Raw genomic sequence first — 14,910 nt, 5'->3', positions numbered from 1 at the left:
ATTGTTAAATGGTTGATTACATGCACGTTGAGCCAGTTTGAGCATCAGTACAACTGTCAACATTCATAGTTTCAAAGGCACACACAGCAAGTTCACTTAAAAATATATATTGTCAACATGACAGCGCCACATGTTACTGCCACTGCACCACAAAATACATGGCACTGTATTAACACCATACAACACTTGTCATAAAACACTTTGATTATAACATCACCAGGGTTGCAAAGTAGCCGCCCATGCTCATGCAAGAGGAGTGATGTCATCAGCCACAGACAAAGTGAATGGATACCTGAGTAAAGCAGCACGGTGACACAGAGGGAACAAAATTAATGGTGAAAGATGCCCCTGAGTACCCCAGAGGAATCAGGAATTTTAGGGAGAAAAAAAATACACTTAGTCAGCGCAATTATACTTGCAATATAGGCACTTGTGGTAAAACTGCGTATTAATAAATCAATGCTGCACATATTTTTAACTGCTATCTCATTTCTCCACAACATAATCAATTAAAATGTATTTTTGAGACACTAGCAAAGTCAATTTTAAATTGAGCCATAATCTACTAATTATAAAAATTGTGGCAGCTTTTAGTTGCAGAAGACATTTTAGATTAACAGTTTATTTTCCCGTTAAAGAGACATTGTCAAAAATGTTAAGAAAACTGACAAAATATTGTCCTATGTCCATTTACACCAGCAAGTATTTTTCTGATTGCGTTTAGAGTTGTATGGATATTTTGTTGCTATGAATATAATTATTATGAAAAATAATTCATATGTAAACATAGAGAATATTATTCTTTAAAAGTATTTCTTCTGCATTCTGCTGTGTCAAGGTCCAATTGAAGAACATATCATTCTCAACTAACTTTCAAAAAGTGTCAGCTCACTACAGTTTGCTTATGTTTTAGTTCTGAATGTGGAGATGGGATTCGGCAACTATAACTACAATAGTTGGTTAGTTTGTTAGCTCATTTCTTTGTTTGGGGGATTATTCTGGGAAAAAAGGTTCATGATATTATTTCTACATGGAGTACATCCAGGATTCCTACAGAAATTAAATTCTATTTACATATTTAAAAGAAAAAAAAACTGCAGAAACATTAAGTTTTTAACACTGTTGATGCCATTTGATTTTGTTAAGAGTGAAAATGGCTGCTAAGAATTCACTTTCTTCTTTAACTTGGCTTGTGTTGCTACATGCGTAATTGTTAACATTTAAAGTTTACAAATATAACACAGATTTTTGTTTATAAAAGAAGAAGCCACGTGAGTAAGTTACAATGTTAATAAACCTTTGGAACTAGACTTTTAAGATGCGCGTAAGCTTGACTGAAAACTAAAAAAATCAAGTTACCCAAGTAAAATGACACTGGTAAAAAGCAAATTTCAAACAGCGATAGCTTTATGTGTCACTAAATGTTTTTTCGACACTGATTAAAAAGAAAAATTCAATTTTATTTTCATTTTTTCCTAGCACATCAACCTTTTAAGATATTTTTATTTGTTTTTAAATTTGACCTATTAAATCTTGTGCAATATGGATTTTATCATGCATTGTAATTTATAGCTATAAGGTTTCTTAAAAACAATTTCACCTGTTGCTGAACCTAACCCTTAATTCAGAATTACTAAGCATAATATATAAGTATAAAAGTATAAGTATAAAGTATATTACTATGTTTTATTCTTTTTTTCATCATTATTAAAACCTGATGTGCTACAGAAAGAAATAAGGTCAGATTTGGAATTGGCACTAAAAAAAAATCATCCGTAAAACATTACTTGCATCTCTGATCATCAATAATTTGATAACATTTGTTGACTAGCATTATCCATATGGTAAGAAACAGATCATTCGGGGGAAAAAACTTAAAGGGTAAGTCACCCCCTCAAATGTTCTTTGTAATAATATGTTCTGTGCATCCCAGAACAGTGTTCTGATATTGCATTTGTGGATGGAATATGAGTTAAGTAGCAAACTTTACTCGTTTTTATCCATCACCGTTTTTCAATTTTGTCAGTTGCTGTCGACTGAAAATAACATCTCAGCTACCAAGGTCACAACCAATCACCGCTTGGCTCCAGAAAACTAGTGGGCCGTGATTAGTTGTGACCTGATACCTGTGATGTCATTTTCAGTCGACAGCAAGTGACAAAATGGCTGCCCCGTGAGATGGATGGAAACAGGTGGATTTTGCCTGTTTAATTCATATTCCACAAATGAAACATTAATCAGAATGCCATGGTAGGGGCTCAGAACACATTATATTTTTTGGATTGAACTTCACTTAAAAGACAAAATCTGATAACATTGCTTGTGGAGCGAAAACGCAAACACTTCAAATGTGTGATGATAACATGCACATGCCTAAGTCTTCACGCTGAAGTCATTTACAGGTAAGATAGCAACAGTCGACCTCAGCACTGTTGGTGTGTTTTTCGGCGTCTCCATCCAAGCGGACGTTTACCACACCACAAACATGTACAGGTGACTCACTGCGTACAAAACACTTTTACGAAACAAGTGGTTGGTGATCATGCGTGTTGTGTCGCCAACTACTGGTACGGCATGCATATTACGTTCTGTTTATCATTTTTGCTGGTCTGAGCAAATGGAATTCTTTCAGACTATACCGTGGACTGGTCACCAGTCAGTCACAGGGCACATATAGAGAAAGACAACCATTCACTCACACGGGTACTACGTGGCCACACTGAAGTCAGGCAATTGTACACCACCAGTGGCACTCTTGTTGCGACTTAAAAGAAACATATATGGAGTGTAAATGTATACAAGTATGTCTTGCAGCAGAGGTGTTCACTCAAGAATTGTAAAGGCGGGAAAAATATACTTTTAGGCGGTATAGTAGCTCAACAAATGATTCAATAGGGCACAATAAGAAGGCAAAGCGCTACCGACGGTAGCTGACAGTCATTTTGTTCCGCGCATTCAGCATGTATACTTTATATGTATACTTTATTTATACTTAGTCTGCAAGCAGTTCAATTAAATGTCTCAGTGGAGTTATACTGTGCGTGTAAACGTACTGACTTTGATATGTTTGGAGTATACACACACGCACACACTAAAGAGCATGCACATTGCTCACAACATTGACAGACTCCAGAGAGACACAAGCGAAGGCAGGTGTAGTAGCGTCACACACTGTTGGGGTTATAACAGAGCATGTTCAGCTGCAGGTTGTCATCCCAGTGTCTGAGGATGATGAAGAGCTGGTTGGCCGCCGCCTTGACTGACTCCACATCCCGGCCTTCCGGGATGTCCTGGCCACTCAGCCACATGCTGGCCTTGGCGGCCACCAACTCCCACTCGATGATGTAGCTAGCGGAGCTGTGCTCCAGCCAGGCCAGGGCGACCGCCGTCGCCCACACCAGGCTCTCCGGGTCCAGCATCCTCTTTTGCATACTGACGAGAGAGGGCGTCTCTGGAGCACCTGGTCCGAGAAGATCTTTGGGACAGATTTGTGGGTCACCTGATGATCCTGTATTATCTTCGGTGCGCCGACTGCTCGAGTGGGTCGGGTGTCCAAGGCTGGTGCGGTGGCTGCTGAAGGGTGACGTCCACTTGAGCTTGTCCATGGGCACGTTGATGGTGTCACAGAGGGCGGGGTCAAGCGGGAAAGCGCCGCACGCCAGTTGCAGCAACACCTGTAGAAAACCAAATATAAGTACAGCAACTCCTCGTTACACATTCCAGATCCAGCCATATTCACCCTCACATGAATAAACTATTGTGAGAAAGCAAGATCAGGTTTTGTAGATCAAGTACCTACCAGAGGAATGTAGTCCTTGTTCTCGTTGTCGCTCTCACCCATGGAATCCCCCGACTTGCTGTGGGATCTACTCATGAACCCTTTGGCGGCTTTTGTCAGGAGACGAGTCCTGCTGAGTGCCAGCCTGGCCAAGGAACCACAGATTACCACAAATCAAGTCAATGTTATTTGGATTTGTGTCAATTCACTCCAGATGAAATCTTGAGGCCTTTCGCAATAATGCTTCACACACTCAAACTTCAGACACCCACCTGGCAGAAAAAAGACTCTCCACAGACTTCTGAGACTGGTCTGAAGTCACTGACGGACTTCTTTGAGTCCCTGAGAGATGAAGATGGAAGAGGTTGGGGAAAAATCAATCGCACAAAGGACAATTGATCGGCAATAAATCGCATAACTTATGCCAAAAATCTATAAACAGTATGTTTGCCTGCATTGTTCACTGGGAGATATTGTTTTCGTAGAAGCTCTGAGAAAATCTCTCTTTGACTTGACTAATGTCAAATGTCTGTATGTACCTTCTATAAAGTTCCATTTCTCCCAGCTGGATGAGGACGGAGTGCTGCAGGGAGATGTGCCATCTTCTACACCTGACACAAGAAAACCCCCAAAATTGTCCTCCAGTTGTTGTTTTTTAAACGTAGCATAAAAGTAAAACGATTAGGTTTTGACAATACGGTCAGTTCGACCTTTAATCAAAAAGAAAAACTACGTCATTACTCTCAAAATATGCATCTTTCCATTAATAGCTGTTATTTAGTGACGTGTAATTAAAGGCGCCTTGTGGCTACTTGGAATTAAAACAGCATACTGTTAGACATGTCTTCGGCTTCTTCCGACACACCGCCAGACTGAGAGCGGCCCAGTCCAATGGAGTACGCTTGGCTCTTCCTGCTTCCTGAACTGGAGCGTGAGCTTCTTTTTAAGCCGTCACCTAAATGTGAGAAAAAAAACAGAGGCAGCTTGTTAATGGAGTCTCACAGTAAAAAAATCAAATGAAAATGACAAATTATTATTTGGGATTAGGCGAGTACGATACGTATCAGTACCGATATCTGCCTTATTTAAAGATATGCTATGGTGTAGTACTGCCCACCCTCTTTAGGCTGTTTTATGATCATAAATGAGAAATTGCAGTTAATTTCATGAAATTATCAGAAAAATGCGATATTGGGACATATACCGTATTTTCGGACTATAAGACACTACTTTTTGCACAAGCTTTGAACCCTGCGGTTTATACTCCGGTGCGGCTTATGTATGGATTTATTATGTTTTTATGATATTGTATGATTTGTGGATATTCACTTACGTATGTATGGAAATGAAACGTTAAAACACCTGCATCTTATAGTGCAGGGTGACTTATATATGAACAAAACGGGATTTCCCCCTAATTTGGGGGATTTCTGGTACCGTTTATATTCAGGTGCGGCTTATAGTCCAGAAATTGCGGTAGGCTATATTTATCTTTAAAATTATCTGTCATTATTTTGTTTGGGGAGGTGTTATTTAGAAAAAGTACTATGGTATCAGTCGTTGGTATCAGTATCGTCACTAGAACCTCTGCTCTACCAACTGAGCCACCCAGCAAGGACCACCAACATGCTTTTATTTCCTTGCTGGTAGCTGGTGACACCAGCTGAGAACCACCACTACTTGAAAGTGGATCTTTTTCTCTGGAACTTGGTGGTTACAATGATTATGATGTTTATATTGTTATATCACAGAGCAGGAGAGCAGATCGTCTTTTCTCAGACACATTTTCACAGCATGAAAGGATTTATTCATGTAAACCAACTGGCAGACGATGAAAGCTACAACGTACCAAAGTTGACGTATTCAATACACGTCTGTAGATATTCATTTGTGTCCAGATCGACGGGAACAAATGCGGTGTATTTGCTCAGGATGTTGCAGGCTTTGCTGGTATGAATGGCGTAACTGTGGTACTTCCTGCCAGAGCCTGTAAGGTTGCATTGGGATAAAATCACTTTTAATTTCGACCAGTCCGTATCAAGTGAATTTCACCTCCACCTTTCCACCGTTCACAACCATGAAGTGAATTTTCAAACTCACCATACTCAATGTCGCATTCCCGCTCTGCCATATGCTCAAAGTCGCGGATGATGGAGCATGCAGCCAGATGGTGCAAGGTCTCATTCCACAGCTCCTCATGAACCTTCTCCTCGCGTTCGCGACCCTTCAAGAAGGGCTCGACGTCAAAGTGCACTTGCCATTGGACAGCTTTCCCGCAGAGCAGACCCGACACCAAGGCCTTGCACTCCTGTCGCTGCTGGCCCGTTGAGCCCACGTCTGCGTTGCGGTTGTCCTGCGGCGTTTCAGCCTGACACAGTTGGTGGCTGTATCCTTCTGCAACAAGGGAGAAAGCGATATGAAGACATGAAGATATCTCGATTACGCAAATGTGCCAGATTTAAAGTGATCATTTGACAGATTATCCTGTAGTGTGAGGTGTGTTAAGAGCGGTTTAATCCCACCCTACCCAAATTGCTTCAGAGGTCTATGAGTAGCTCGCGTTATAGCACATGGATTTTTTTTCAAAATGCGTTAACTTGCACTTTTTAAACATATTTGATTTATTTCATCAAATAAGTGTGCTTTGGCACCACCCTATCCCACGTAATCTCCTGTAGAACAGTCTAGTGGGAATTGTTTAAATTGAAGGACATTAGACCTGCATCTCCCACACTTCCCAAAGATGGACTGTCTGTCGACGATCTCGAGCCATCCTCTCCAGCAGTGTTACGGACTGGGGCTGATGTGGGCATTTCCGAGCCCGCCTCCCCTGACGGGTGATGCTGGAGTCGAAGCGGAACACCTGCTGAATGCTCTTTGGAAGACGCAGCACACAGACTCACCAGCTGAGGCTGAGAATAACACAAATGGGAAATTTTCATAAAATGAATGAACGGAGTTTAAGTTTTCATGCAACACTAATGTCATAAAATGAAAAGTTTCCCAAAGCTTTCTGGCGTCTTAAGTGCTGGCTTACTTGATATTCTCTTCACAGTCTATGTATGTGTTAAGCGTGCCGCACCTGGTAGTCTCTCTTCCACTGGACCTCATGCTCCGGGCTCATTTGTCCAATCAGCTCCTGGATTTTGGCACGCCGAAGAGGATTCTTTGGCATGACGGAGCTGGGATCACTGGATGTGTATTTCTTCACAGGAAAGTGCTCAGTTATCTGGTTGGTGCTGTATGCTCGCCTTCTTGCTGACGTCTGACCCTCCGACGCTGACAGAAAACGTTTGAGTGAAGACATGTATTGAATTGGCCAGTAGAACTTCGTAAGGTTCTTACCACTTTCATTTTCCATGGCGACAGAGCTGGCAACCGTCATAGAGTCCTGGTTGGAGTCGTGGAGAGAATCGCTGGTTGTTTCTTTGTAGGATGCCTGATCATCAGCAGAGGTCTTCAGCAAGTCCTCATCTTGGGAGTGAAAGAATACGGAGCTACCAGAGCCGACGGAGCGCATCATACTGTATCGTCGTCTTTTGTCCTGTTGACCGTGACACGTGTGTTGGGGAATGATTTAGAAGAAGATTTAGACTAGCAACAAACGTGGGGGAAAAAACAATCCTCTTCACCCCTAACCTTTCTACAACCCGAAACATTGTACTTACAGGTTTGGGGTTGGCGTGGTAGCGGGTGGCGTCGCAAACAACGGCGTACCCAATGAGACTGTCCCCAGGATATAGGAAGGTGTTGCCCACTGGTGAAAGCAGCACCTCCTTGGTCTCAGGAAAGAGCCAATCGATGGAAATGTCACTGAGGACAGGACACATGGTCTTCTTCAGAGACTTTATAATCTGCAAAGACAAAGATGTGTTTAGAGAGCAAGGAATCCATTGTTGGGTTTAGAAGACCGGCGCCTTTCTCCCAGTTGTACTGTGTGCGAGCCAAAGTATCTGACAACAAACCTTGTGAAACCAAATTTCTTTCACGAGAATGTAAAGGTAGAAAATCACTGGAACATCGACTTGATGCATTTATTTTATCTGTTAACACGGGCCATCATGACTTGGCTGGATCATTGTTAAAAGGACCCACCCTTGGTTGGAGCCTCTCGCCTTCAGCCAGGAACTCAGCTGTTCCTCTGGACACCGCTGCTAGTTCATGAACCATTCTTCTGCAAGCATGCTGCCCAATGCCAAATGTAAAGCATCTGTGCAAACAGAATTTACGCATCAATGCTGAGAGATGCTGTTGCCAAGCATTGCATATATTAACAAACCCTAAATTGAATTCTCAAACTTGTGGCTGTGTGCAGTGTAGGTGAGTTTTTTGGAATGGCAACCATTGCATGGTGTGGCCTGCCTCTTGGGCCAATGTCGGCTTGATGAATGAACGGATGGATGGACGGACGGGTAGACGGACAGATGGACGGAAGGATCTGATCAACAATTGCACAGCTTTTGAGCATAATCGAAAAAAATTGATGTACTGGCAAATTAATAATACATTTGCAAAGGTTTATTGACTTTCTAGGTGTCATAAATATTTCAGTTAGGCTGGTGACAAACAAGGCCACGAACAAAAACAATCTATAAGAGATGAGCTAAAAACAGAGCCACCCAATAAAGTAGAAATGTCACCAGCTGGAAAGAAAAATTGATCCCTGTCTGAACTGGCAAGGTGTGTGTGCGCATGACCGTCTGGGGGCAGTTGTTCAATAACCGTGAGTGGACAAGTAGGCCTACTCCATTTCCATGGTGACTCCAGGGAAGGATTTAGAGACTTTCAGCCCACCAGGAAAACAAGATGATTTCCCACAGTGCTGTGAATCTATTTTGCCTTTGACGTCTTATTAGTCAGGATGGGATTTCATTTGCATGCTCACAGATTGCATTTAATTGGGATCAAAGCTCCATCAATGAGGAGACGTGCCAATCCCTCAAAGACTTCACAATCAGTGAGCATCGTAAGCATGTGCAAGCAGAAACGTAGTACGTGGTTGAATTACTACCTGATGTAGCGCGCATGACTGCGCACTAGCTCGATGACTTTGCCTGTGTTGCTCACCGCCCCATCAGTCAGTAAAAAAAGCAAACGGGGGTGTCCAGGAAACATTGGCTGTCTCAGAATCCATTTGAGGGGTGTCAGGATGTTTGTGCCTCCCATGTCGGCTCTGATCTTTCGAACGTATTCGCAAGCCAGGGCAAGTGTTTCCTGGATCACGTTGAAGGAAAGAAAAGCATAACATCAACATTTTATTGTCCCAATAGGGGGAATTCAAATTTCAATTTACACAAGCACCAAAGTAGATGAGTACATCTAAGAAGTCCTGGACCATACATGTGGAATTTGGCTGCTCTCCTTGTGTTTGTGTAGCTTCACAACTCCGTGAAAAATCAGTCCTGCGAATTAGTGTGAAAGTTGCAGTCCAAATCGATGATTGCAAGATCAGGACGGGCAAACGCAACGGTATGTAACGATATTTGTAGTTATTATTTTTCACATGAAGTGACTGATGAATAATTGAAAAGACTAAGAGAAATTACAAATGCAGTTGCTTGCTGTAACACAAAAGTCATGCTACGAGGCGCGCACCATTGAAAATAGTAATTCAAGTAAATGACTAGAAATGGTTACTGATTTCTTGGGCTTTCATTGGAATTGGAAATTGGGTCGGATTTTAGATGCGACACATTGTTTTATTTGTCTGGCACGGTTGTATAATGTCTTACCCATTCATTTATTTATTTTTTTTTATTTAATTTTTTCAAGCATTGCTGATAGCTGAATAATGGACAGCAGGCCACAAATGGCCCACAGGCCATAGTTTGTCCATCTTTGCCCTATATTCCAATCAGATGAAAAAAAATACGAGCACCAATCGATCAGCTCTGATTTGAAAAGCATAGCAAAATTGTTATGTGCCCCGCTGTTCATTGACAACAAAAATGTATTGGCTCTCGCTAAACCTGTATGTTGCATTCTCTGACTCTTAAATATTCGTTACTATTCACAAAAACACATGATCACTGAAAACACTAAATACGCTACCAAGGGAATAACAAAAGACAATCTCGTTTTTTATTTGTCATTTCGCTCGACAGCAATTTCAGATCCTGAGTAATATGTCTGCCTGCTCTTGTTTCATTCCAATAACAATTTTAAAAAGCTCCCCGTTGGCCTCATTGCCGAAGCAGACTGATCTGAAATATGAAGCTGAGGTGATATTGTAAAAGCCACAACAAAGACAGATTAAATGGATGAGAAATGTGACAATCATGACCACTTACAGAGTCTTTGCGGCCCCAAACATTCGATATATGTTTACGGAATAAAAAAATGAAAATCTGTCTGCGGAAAAATGTCCAAAGTTTTCTCCACTTCCAACTTGATCAACCATGTTGCTGTTTTCTCTGTAGGCTAATTTTTGGCTGGTGGGCCTATAGAACTGTTTCACAAGCGTAAAGAAAGATAGATAATCGTTGTTCATAACCAAATTGAATAAATATATAAAAGGTAATGGACCTAAATAAGTATATAAGGTGAGGCTTCAGAATTATGAAGAATTAAGTCATTCTCTCTGCTCTCAAATATTGCTGAATGCACTGAAACTACACACTACTCAACTGCTAGTTGTCAATCAAATGCTGTAAGAAAACCAAATATTTTTTACAGTGTATCTATCTAACATTATATCAGGCATAGGCACTCTTGACAAAAACATAAAAATGTGACGTGAAACAGAGGAAGTTCTCAGTTTTACCTCTTCGTAGTTCTGACTGCTGGGAAAAAGAGATTTGAAAGTGGAGCCGAAACTTATTACGTTGAACAGGCAGCCTGGGATGAGACTCTTGAGAATCACCACCATTGCATCCTGGGGCAGAGTGTAACACATATTTTTATGTGAACATGATGAAAAAGAACCTCAGACAAAACGAAACTCTTGTGCTGACAAAAACCGACCACGATGAATGGCAAACCGTTCCAGTGCTGCAGGTTTTTGTGCACCACTGGGATTACATGTTAAAGAAAATGTTGTCTTAGTAACAGTATGATCTCATATATTCAATTGAATTTGAAAGACCTCAAAATGAAATAGTCCAAATGGCCTCATCTCCCCCTCATGGATTTCACAACATGGATGCCATTTATTAATTCCAGGAGGGAAAGTACCTTCACGCGGTTAATGTTGACACCGCTCATGCTGCCACTGCGGTCGATGAGAAAGATGAATTCTCCGTGCACCTTCCTCAGGTCGGAGCTGAGAGGTTTGAGGTTGGGGCAGAAGTTGAGCATGACCACTGGGTTGTGGAGGATGTCCTTGTGCAGCCGTCTGTGAATGGCCTCCACCTATGGAACATGAGTGATGAGCTCGAACGGCAGTTGGCGGACATCACAGCAAAAATCCAGGTCCAGTGTGGATCCATTGGTAAGTTTCCATGGAAACGAAATTTAACGCTAAAGCTGATTGCTGTCTGAAGGGACAAATGAGCGCATAAATGAAGGCTTTCAAGAACAATCAGGAAGCTTTGTGATGGCTTTTGTAAAAAGAAATTGGCAAGATGATTTTATGGTACATCACATACATAGTATTGTATTGTACGGACAATAATGATTATAATCAATTACATTCTAATACAGTGAAACTTTTTAAATCAAACATACAATTTAGAATTCAAATACTATTTTTGTGAACCCGGGATCTTTGTGTTGTGCATCACACCACATCCCTTCATGACGTGGATCTCATCAGCTCAGAAACTCAGCTCAGCTGCCGGATGACACTTTTACCTTCCTCTCATTGCTGGAGTCCTTCTTGGTGGCTTTGATGAAGTCGCTTCGGCCATGGACGAATTCATCATACTCATCCTGCGTCATGTCTCCGCTCTCTATGAGCACGTGAGGCATGTGAGGTTCTGCAGGAAACCAAATTGGGCCAGGCCAAGTCACGAGTGTTAGAATGGTTCTGATAGAATTTGGCAAAATATTTGAGCAATAAAAAAAATTGGCTGTTTAATTTATTATTATTATAAAGATAATATGTGATGTATTTAGTATTATTTAGAAATTAAGGGTTAGGTTCAACAGCAGGTGAAATTTTAAAATGTATGTAAATGTCATAGCTACAAATGGCATATGTATTGCGCAAGCTTCTATAGGTCAAACTTGAAAAAAACAAAAAAAATGAAAATATCTCACTCTGATGTGCTACAAAAGGATAAAGATGTTTTCTAAATGAGCGTCAACATTTAGGGACACAGTCATTTCTGATTAAAATATGCTATTGACCATTGTTATCCATCCAATCCCTACATCTGTCTAAATTGCCCACCACTGACTGTGTTTGTCAAAAAAAGCCTTCATAAATCCATAGCGGATAAGTAGAGAAGCTTGTTGCCTCTGAGAGACAAGCAGCCCACAAATATTTCATAACAAGACGAGACGAGGGGAGAAAAGAACAACAACAAAGACCAGACCTGGAGCGTCTCACCCACACACTCAACTAAACAAAAATACAAGGACATTCTCGTGGCCCCTCATGCATTCAACACGAAGCACACAAATGCATCATTAGTGGCCTGGAGGACGCTTGGAGCGAGCACTAAACCATCTTGAGTGTGACCTTGTAGACGCACCACTCGGATAGATGAGGATCGTAACAGGACAGTCGTAAGTGTACTTGTCTGCCAGAGTGATGACCACACTTGTGGCTGAGCGGGCCAAAGGGTCAGCGTCGGCTCGGATGGCGTGAGACGGGCTCTCCACGCCTACACAAATATCAACAGTCACATTTCCATAACCTTCATTTGTCTCTTGAACATGACATCGTGAGTCAGACTAGTTGTTCCCTCCAAGTAGGAGAAACACAATGACCACTACTCAACTACAACTCAACATGCTCAGTCCACAAGAAAAGCAAACTTGGACCAGGATTATTGCTCAACTTCTGACCTGCAAGGAGATAGGGTGCTCGTATTTCCAGCTGGAAATTAAACTGGTAGTCCATGGAGTTGATGGCCTCATCCGCCAGTAGAGCAGACAAACAGAAGTGAGCTGACGAGGGAGCACGATCGTGTGGGCTGGAGCCACAGTGATGTTTATCCCTCCTAAAAGCAAAAATATTGACTGGAAATGAAAAATTCATGACCACACAGTCACTTTTATACTGGGAACAGCAATTTATGACTGAACTATATTCCCAGGTGAAGTACAAACACCCTATAGAAAACATTTGACTGGACTTTGACAAAAAACATTTGGTTTTCCTGTTAAACCTATGTGTGTATTTCTTACATTCTGGGGAAGTTTGGGGATAAGCCCTGCTCCTCGTTGATGCTCCTTTGTACGCGGGGTGTGCACACTGGTGGCGTGGTCACACTGATGCCCCCGCTGGGCAGAGTGGAGAGCTCACAGGAGGTACTGACCAGAATTTGGACTGTCTCCAAGGGAGGGATGGTCCCCAGGTTTACTACTAGCACTGTCCTCTCCAAATCCTCATCCAGAAGTATATGCCCTGGAAGATCAACTGGCATTAATTCTATTCGACTTGACGTACAGGGTTCTATTTTTGTAAACGGTCCACCTGCGCCATGGAGCAAGTGCTGGCGTATCGTGATTTTTCATTTCAGTTGTGTGTTTGCGAATTTGGACAGGCAACTGAATGAGCGTCTTGATGTAAACTTACGCTTGCTCGGAACACTTCTAACATTGGCACAGAGCTAACGTGGTGCACTTAATTCATAGATATATGAAGAGAAAGCTTCAAACCCTCCGTTTCATTGGATTGAATTTTTGAAATCATACCACGGAGCAGCACAGCTCTGTTGAGGGGAGATAAATGATGAGGGGTGGGGTAGTGGTCTCCAAGTGCCAATTTCATGCCGCACATACATATATTGAGGCTCAAGTGCAAAACTAGCCCAATGCAAAAATAACATGTGTTTTAAGGATTTCTCCGCCAGTGGCCACATTGTAATTATGTTGTCCCTCAGAGCGCCATTGTGACGGTGAACTTATATAAATGTATAATCACCAGAGGTGATTATGAGCTAATTCAGCCCATATCACTAAAAATGGTATACGCAACAAATTGATGGAGAGCTCGTTATGAAATCAAAATTTCTCAATTAGTATTGTATTTTAAATGGGCGATTGTAAAAAAATATATACTTGTAATACATCAACATTAATAAAAGTGAAGACAATTGGTAATTTTGATTATTTGCCTTGATGATAAATATGGCCCCCAGGCCTTGAGCTTGACACCTGTGCGCATAATGTGCTTCTAGTATTTGTGCTGCAGAGTTAAATGCAGAAGATAGGTTGAAGATAAGAGGGATAAAATAGTCCTTTTTTCACCTCACATGGGGATTTATGTAAACTACCAATAGATTCCGAGTTATGTATGGGTAGAAGCTTAAAATAATAGATGATGGATGTAAGAAGATAGTCATCTCACCAACGCCACTGGGCGGTGCTCCATTCGGTGTGCCGCATGAATTGTGATAACAGTCATCAATCTTGGCTTTGTCCTTGATTTGCAGCGTGATAATCTGACTGGAGATCATCGCCTCAAAGCCCACAACAATGTTTTTTTCCTCCAGTGGATAGATAAAGATACCTGCAAGGCCACCGGAAAAGAGATTGAATAATTAGATCAGTTAATGTTCCCTATTCTGAGAATTCTGAAAAAATGAACGTACCTTCAATGGCATGATCCTCAATATTTTCATACGTCATTGAAGCGGTCATGGCCTGAGTGTAGCCCCTGACACAGGAAGTGATGTCAGAGACACTGAGAGGTAGAGCGCAACGATTCTCCTTGTTGATGAGTCCAGGCATGGCACTGCCGTTAGGAGGATTTGCATGATAGAGAGAAACATTACATAGCCACTTCTAATCACCATTATCGTCATGCATTCGATGAGATGATTTCGACAATGATTCAGAGGCTCCAATGTATGCTGCTGTCGTATTAAATGCAACATACATTTTATGCGTCTACTAAAGCACGTCCACTGCCTGCTCCTCAATAAAATCCACCAAAATTTCATTACATCACCTGCGCCTCAACTTAGATACGGTGTCACCCGGTTAAAAGTCCAGTCACCATATAGTCAAGTGCACCAGAG

At 41.7% G+C, this 14,910-nt stretch overlaps 1 protein-coding gene across 1 annotated transcript; it reads right to left on the bottom strand.

The window, feature by feature from the left end:
* Nucleotides 1-3,164: 3,164 nt before the first annotated feature.
* Nucleotides 3,165-14,620, bottom strand: vwa5b1 (von Willebrand factor A domain containing 5B1). The gene is made up of 21 exons (XM_061273220.1): nt 14,482-14,620; nt 14,238-14,399; nt 13,073-13,292; nt 12,731-12,885; nt 12,415-12,546; nt 11,570-11,694; nt 10,952-11,128; nt 10,542-10,652; nt 8,790-8,992; nt 7,874-7,988; nt 7,447-7,632; nt 7,124-7,322; nt 6,861-7,057; nt 6,498-6,690; nt 5,879-6,172; nt 5,628-5,765; nt 4,611-4,733; nt 4,318-4,389; nt 4,051-4,120; nt 3,800-3,923; nt 3,165-3,674 (listed from the first exon to the last, which is right to left on the bottom strand). Exons 1-21 carry the CDS (start codon nt 14,618-14,620, stop codon nt 3,165-3,167), a joined length of 3,645 nt encoding a protein of 1,214 aa, XP_061129204.1.
* Between the last annotated feature and the right edge of the window lie 290 nt (nt 14,621-14,910).

The sequence above is a fragment of the Syngnathus typhle genome, linkage group LG2, assembly GCF_033458585.1.
Source record: "Syngnathus typhle isolate RoL2023-S1 ecotype Sweden linkage group LG2, RoL_Styp_1.0, whole genome shotgun sequence".
NCBI lineage: Eukaryota > Metazoa > Chordata > Actinopteri > Syngnathiformes > Syngnathidae > Syngnathus > Syngnathus typhle.
The sequence above is the reverse complement of the archived record's forward strand: the minus strand, read 5'-3'. Positions and strand labels throughout refer to the sequence as shown.

What these genes read in the sequence shown, in the direction of transcription:
- vwa5b1 (XM_061273220.1), bottom strand. Translation starts at nt 14,620, where the DNA reads ATGCCTGGACTCATCAACAAGGAGAATCGTTGCGCTCTACCTCTCAGT. An exon ending in CGCCATGGAAAATGAAAGTG is followed by an intron (nt 7,058 to 7,123) that starts GTAAGAACCTTA and finishes GTTTTCTGTCAG; the next exon opens with CGTCGGAGGGTCAGACGTCA. An exon ending in AGCCGAAGACATGTCTAACA is followed by an intron (nt 4,390 to 4,610) that starts GTATGCTGTTTT and finishes TTCTTGTGTCAG; the next exon opens with GTGTAGAAGATGGCACATCT.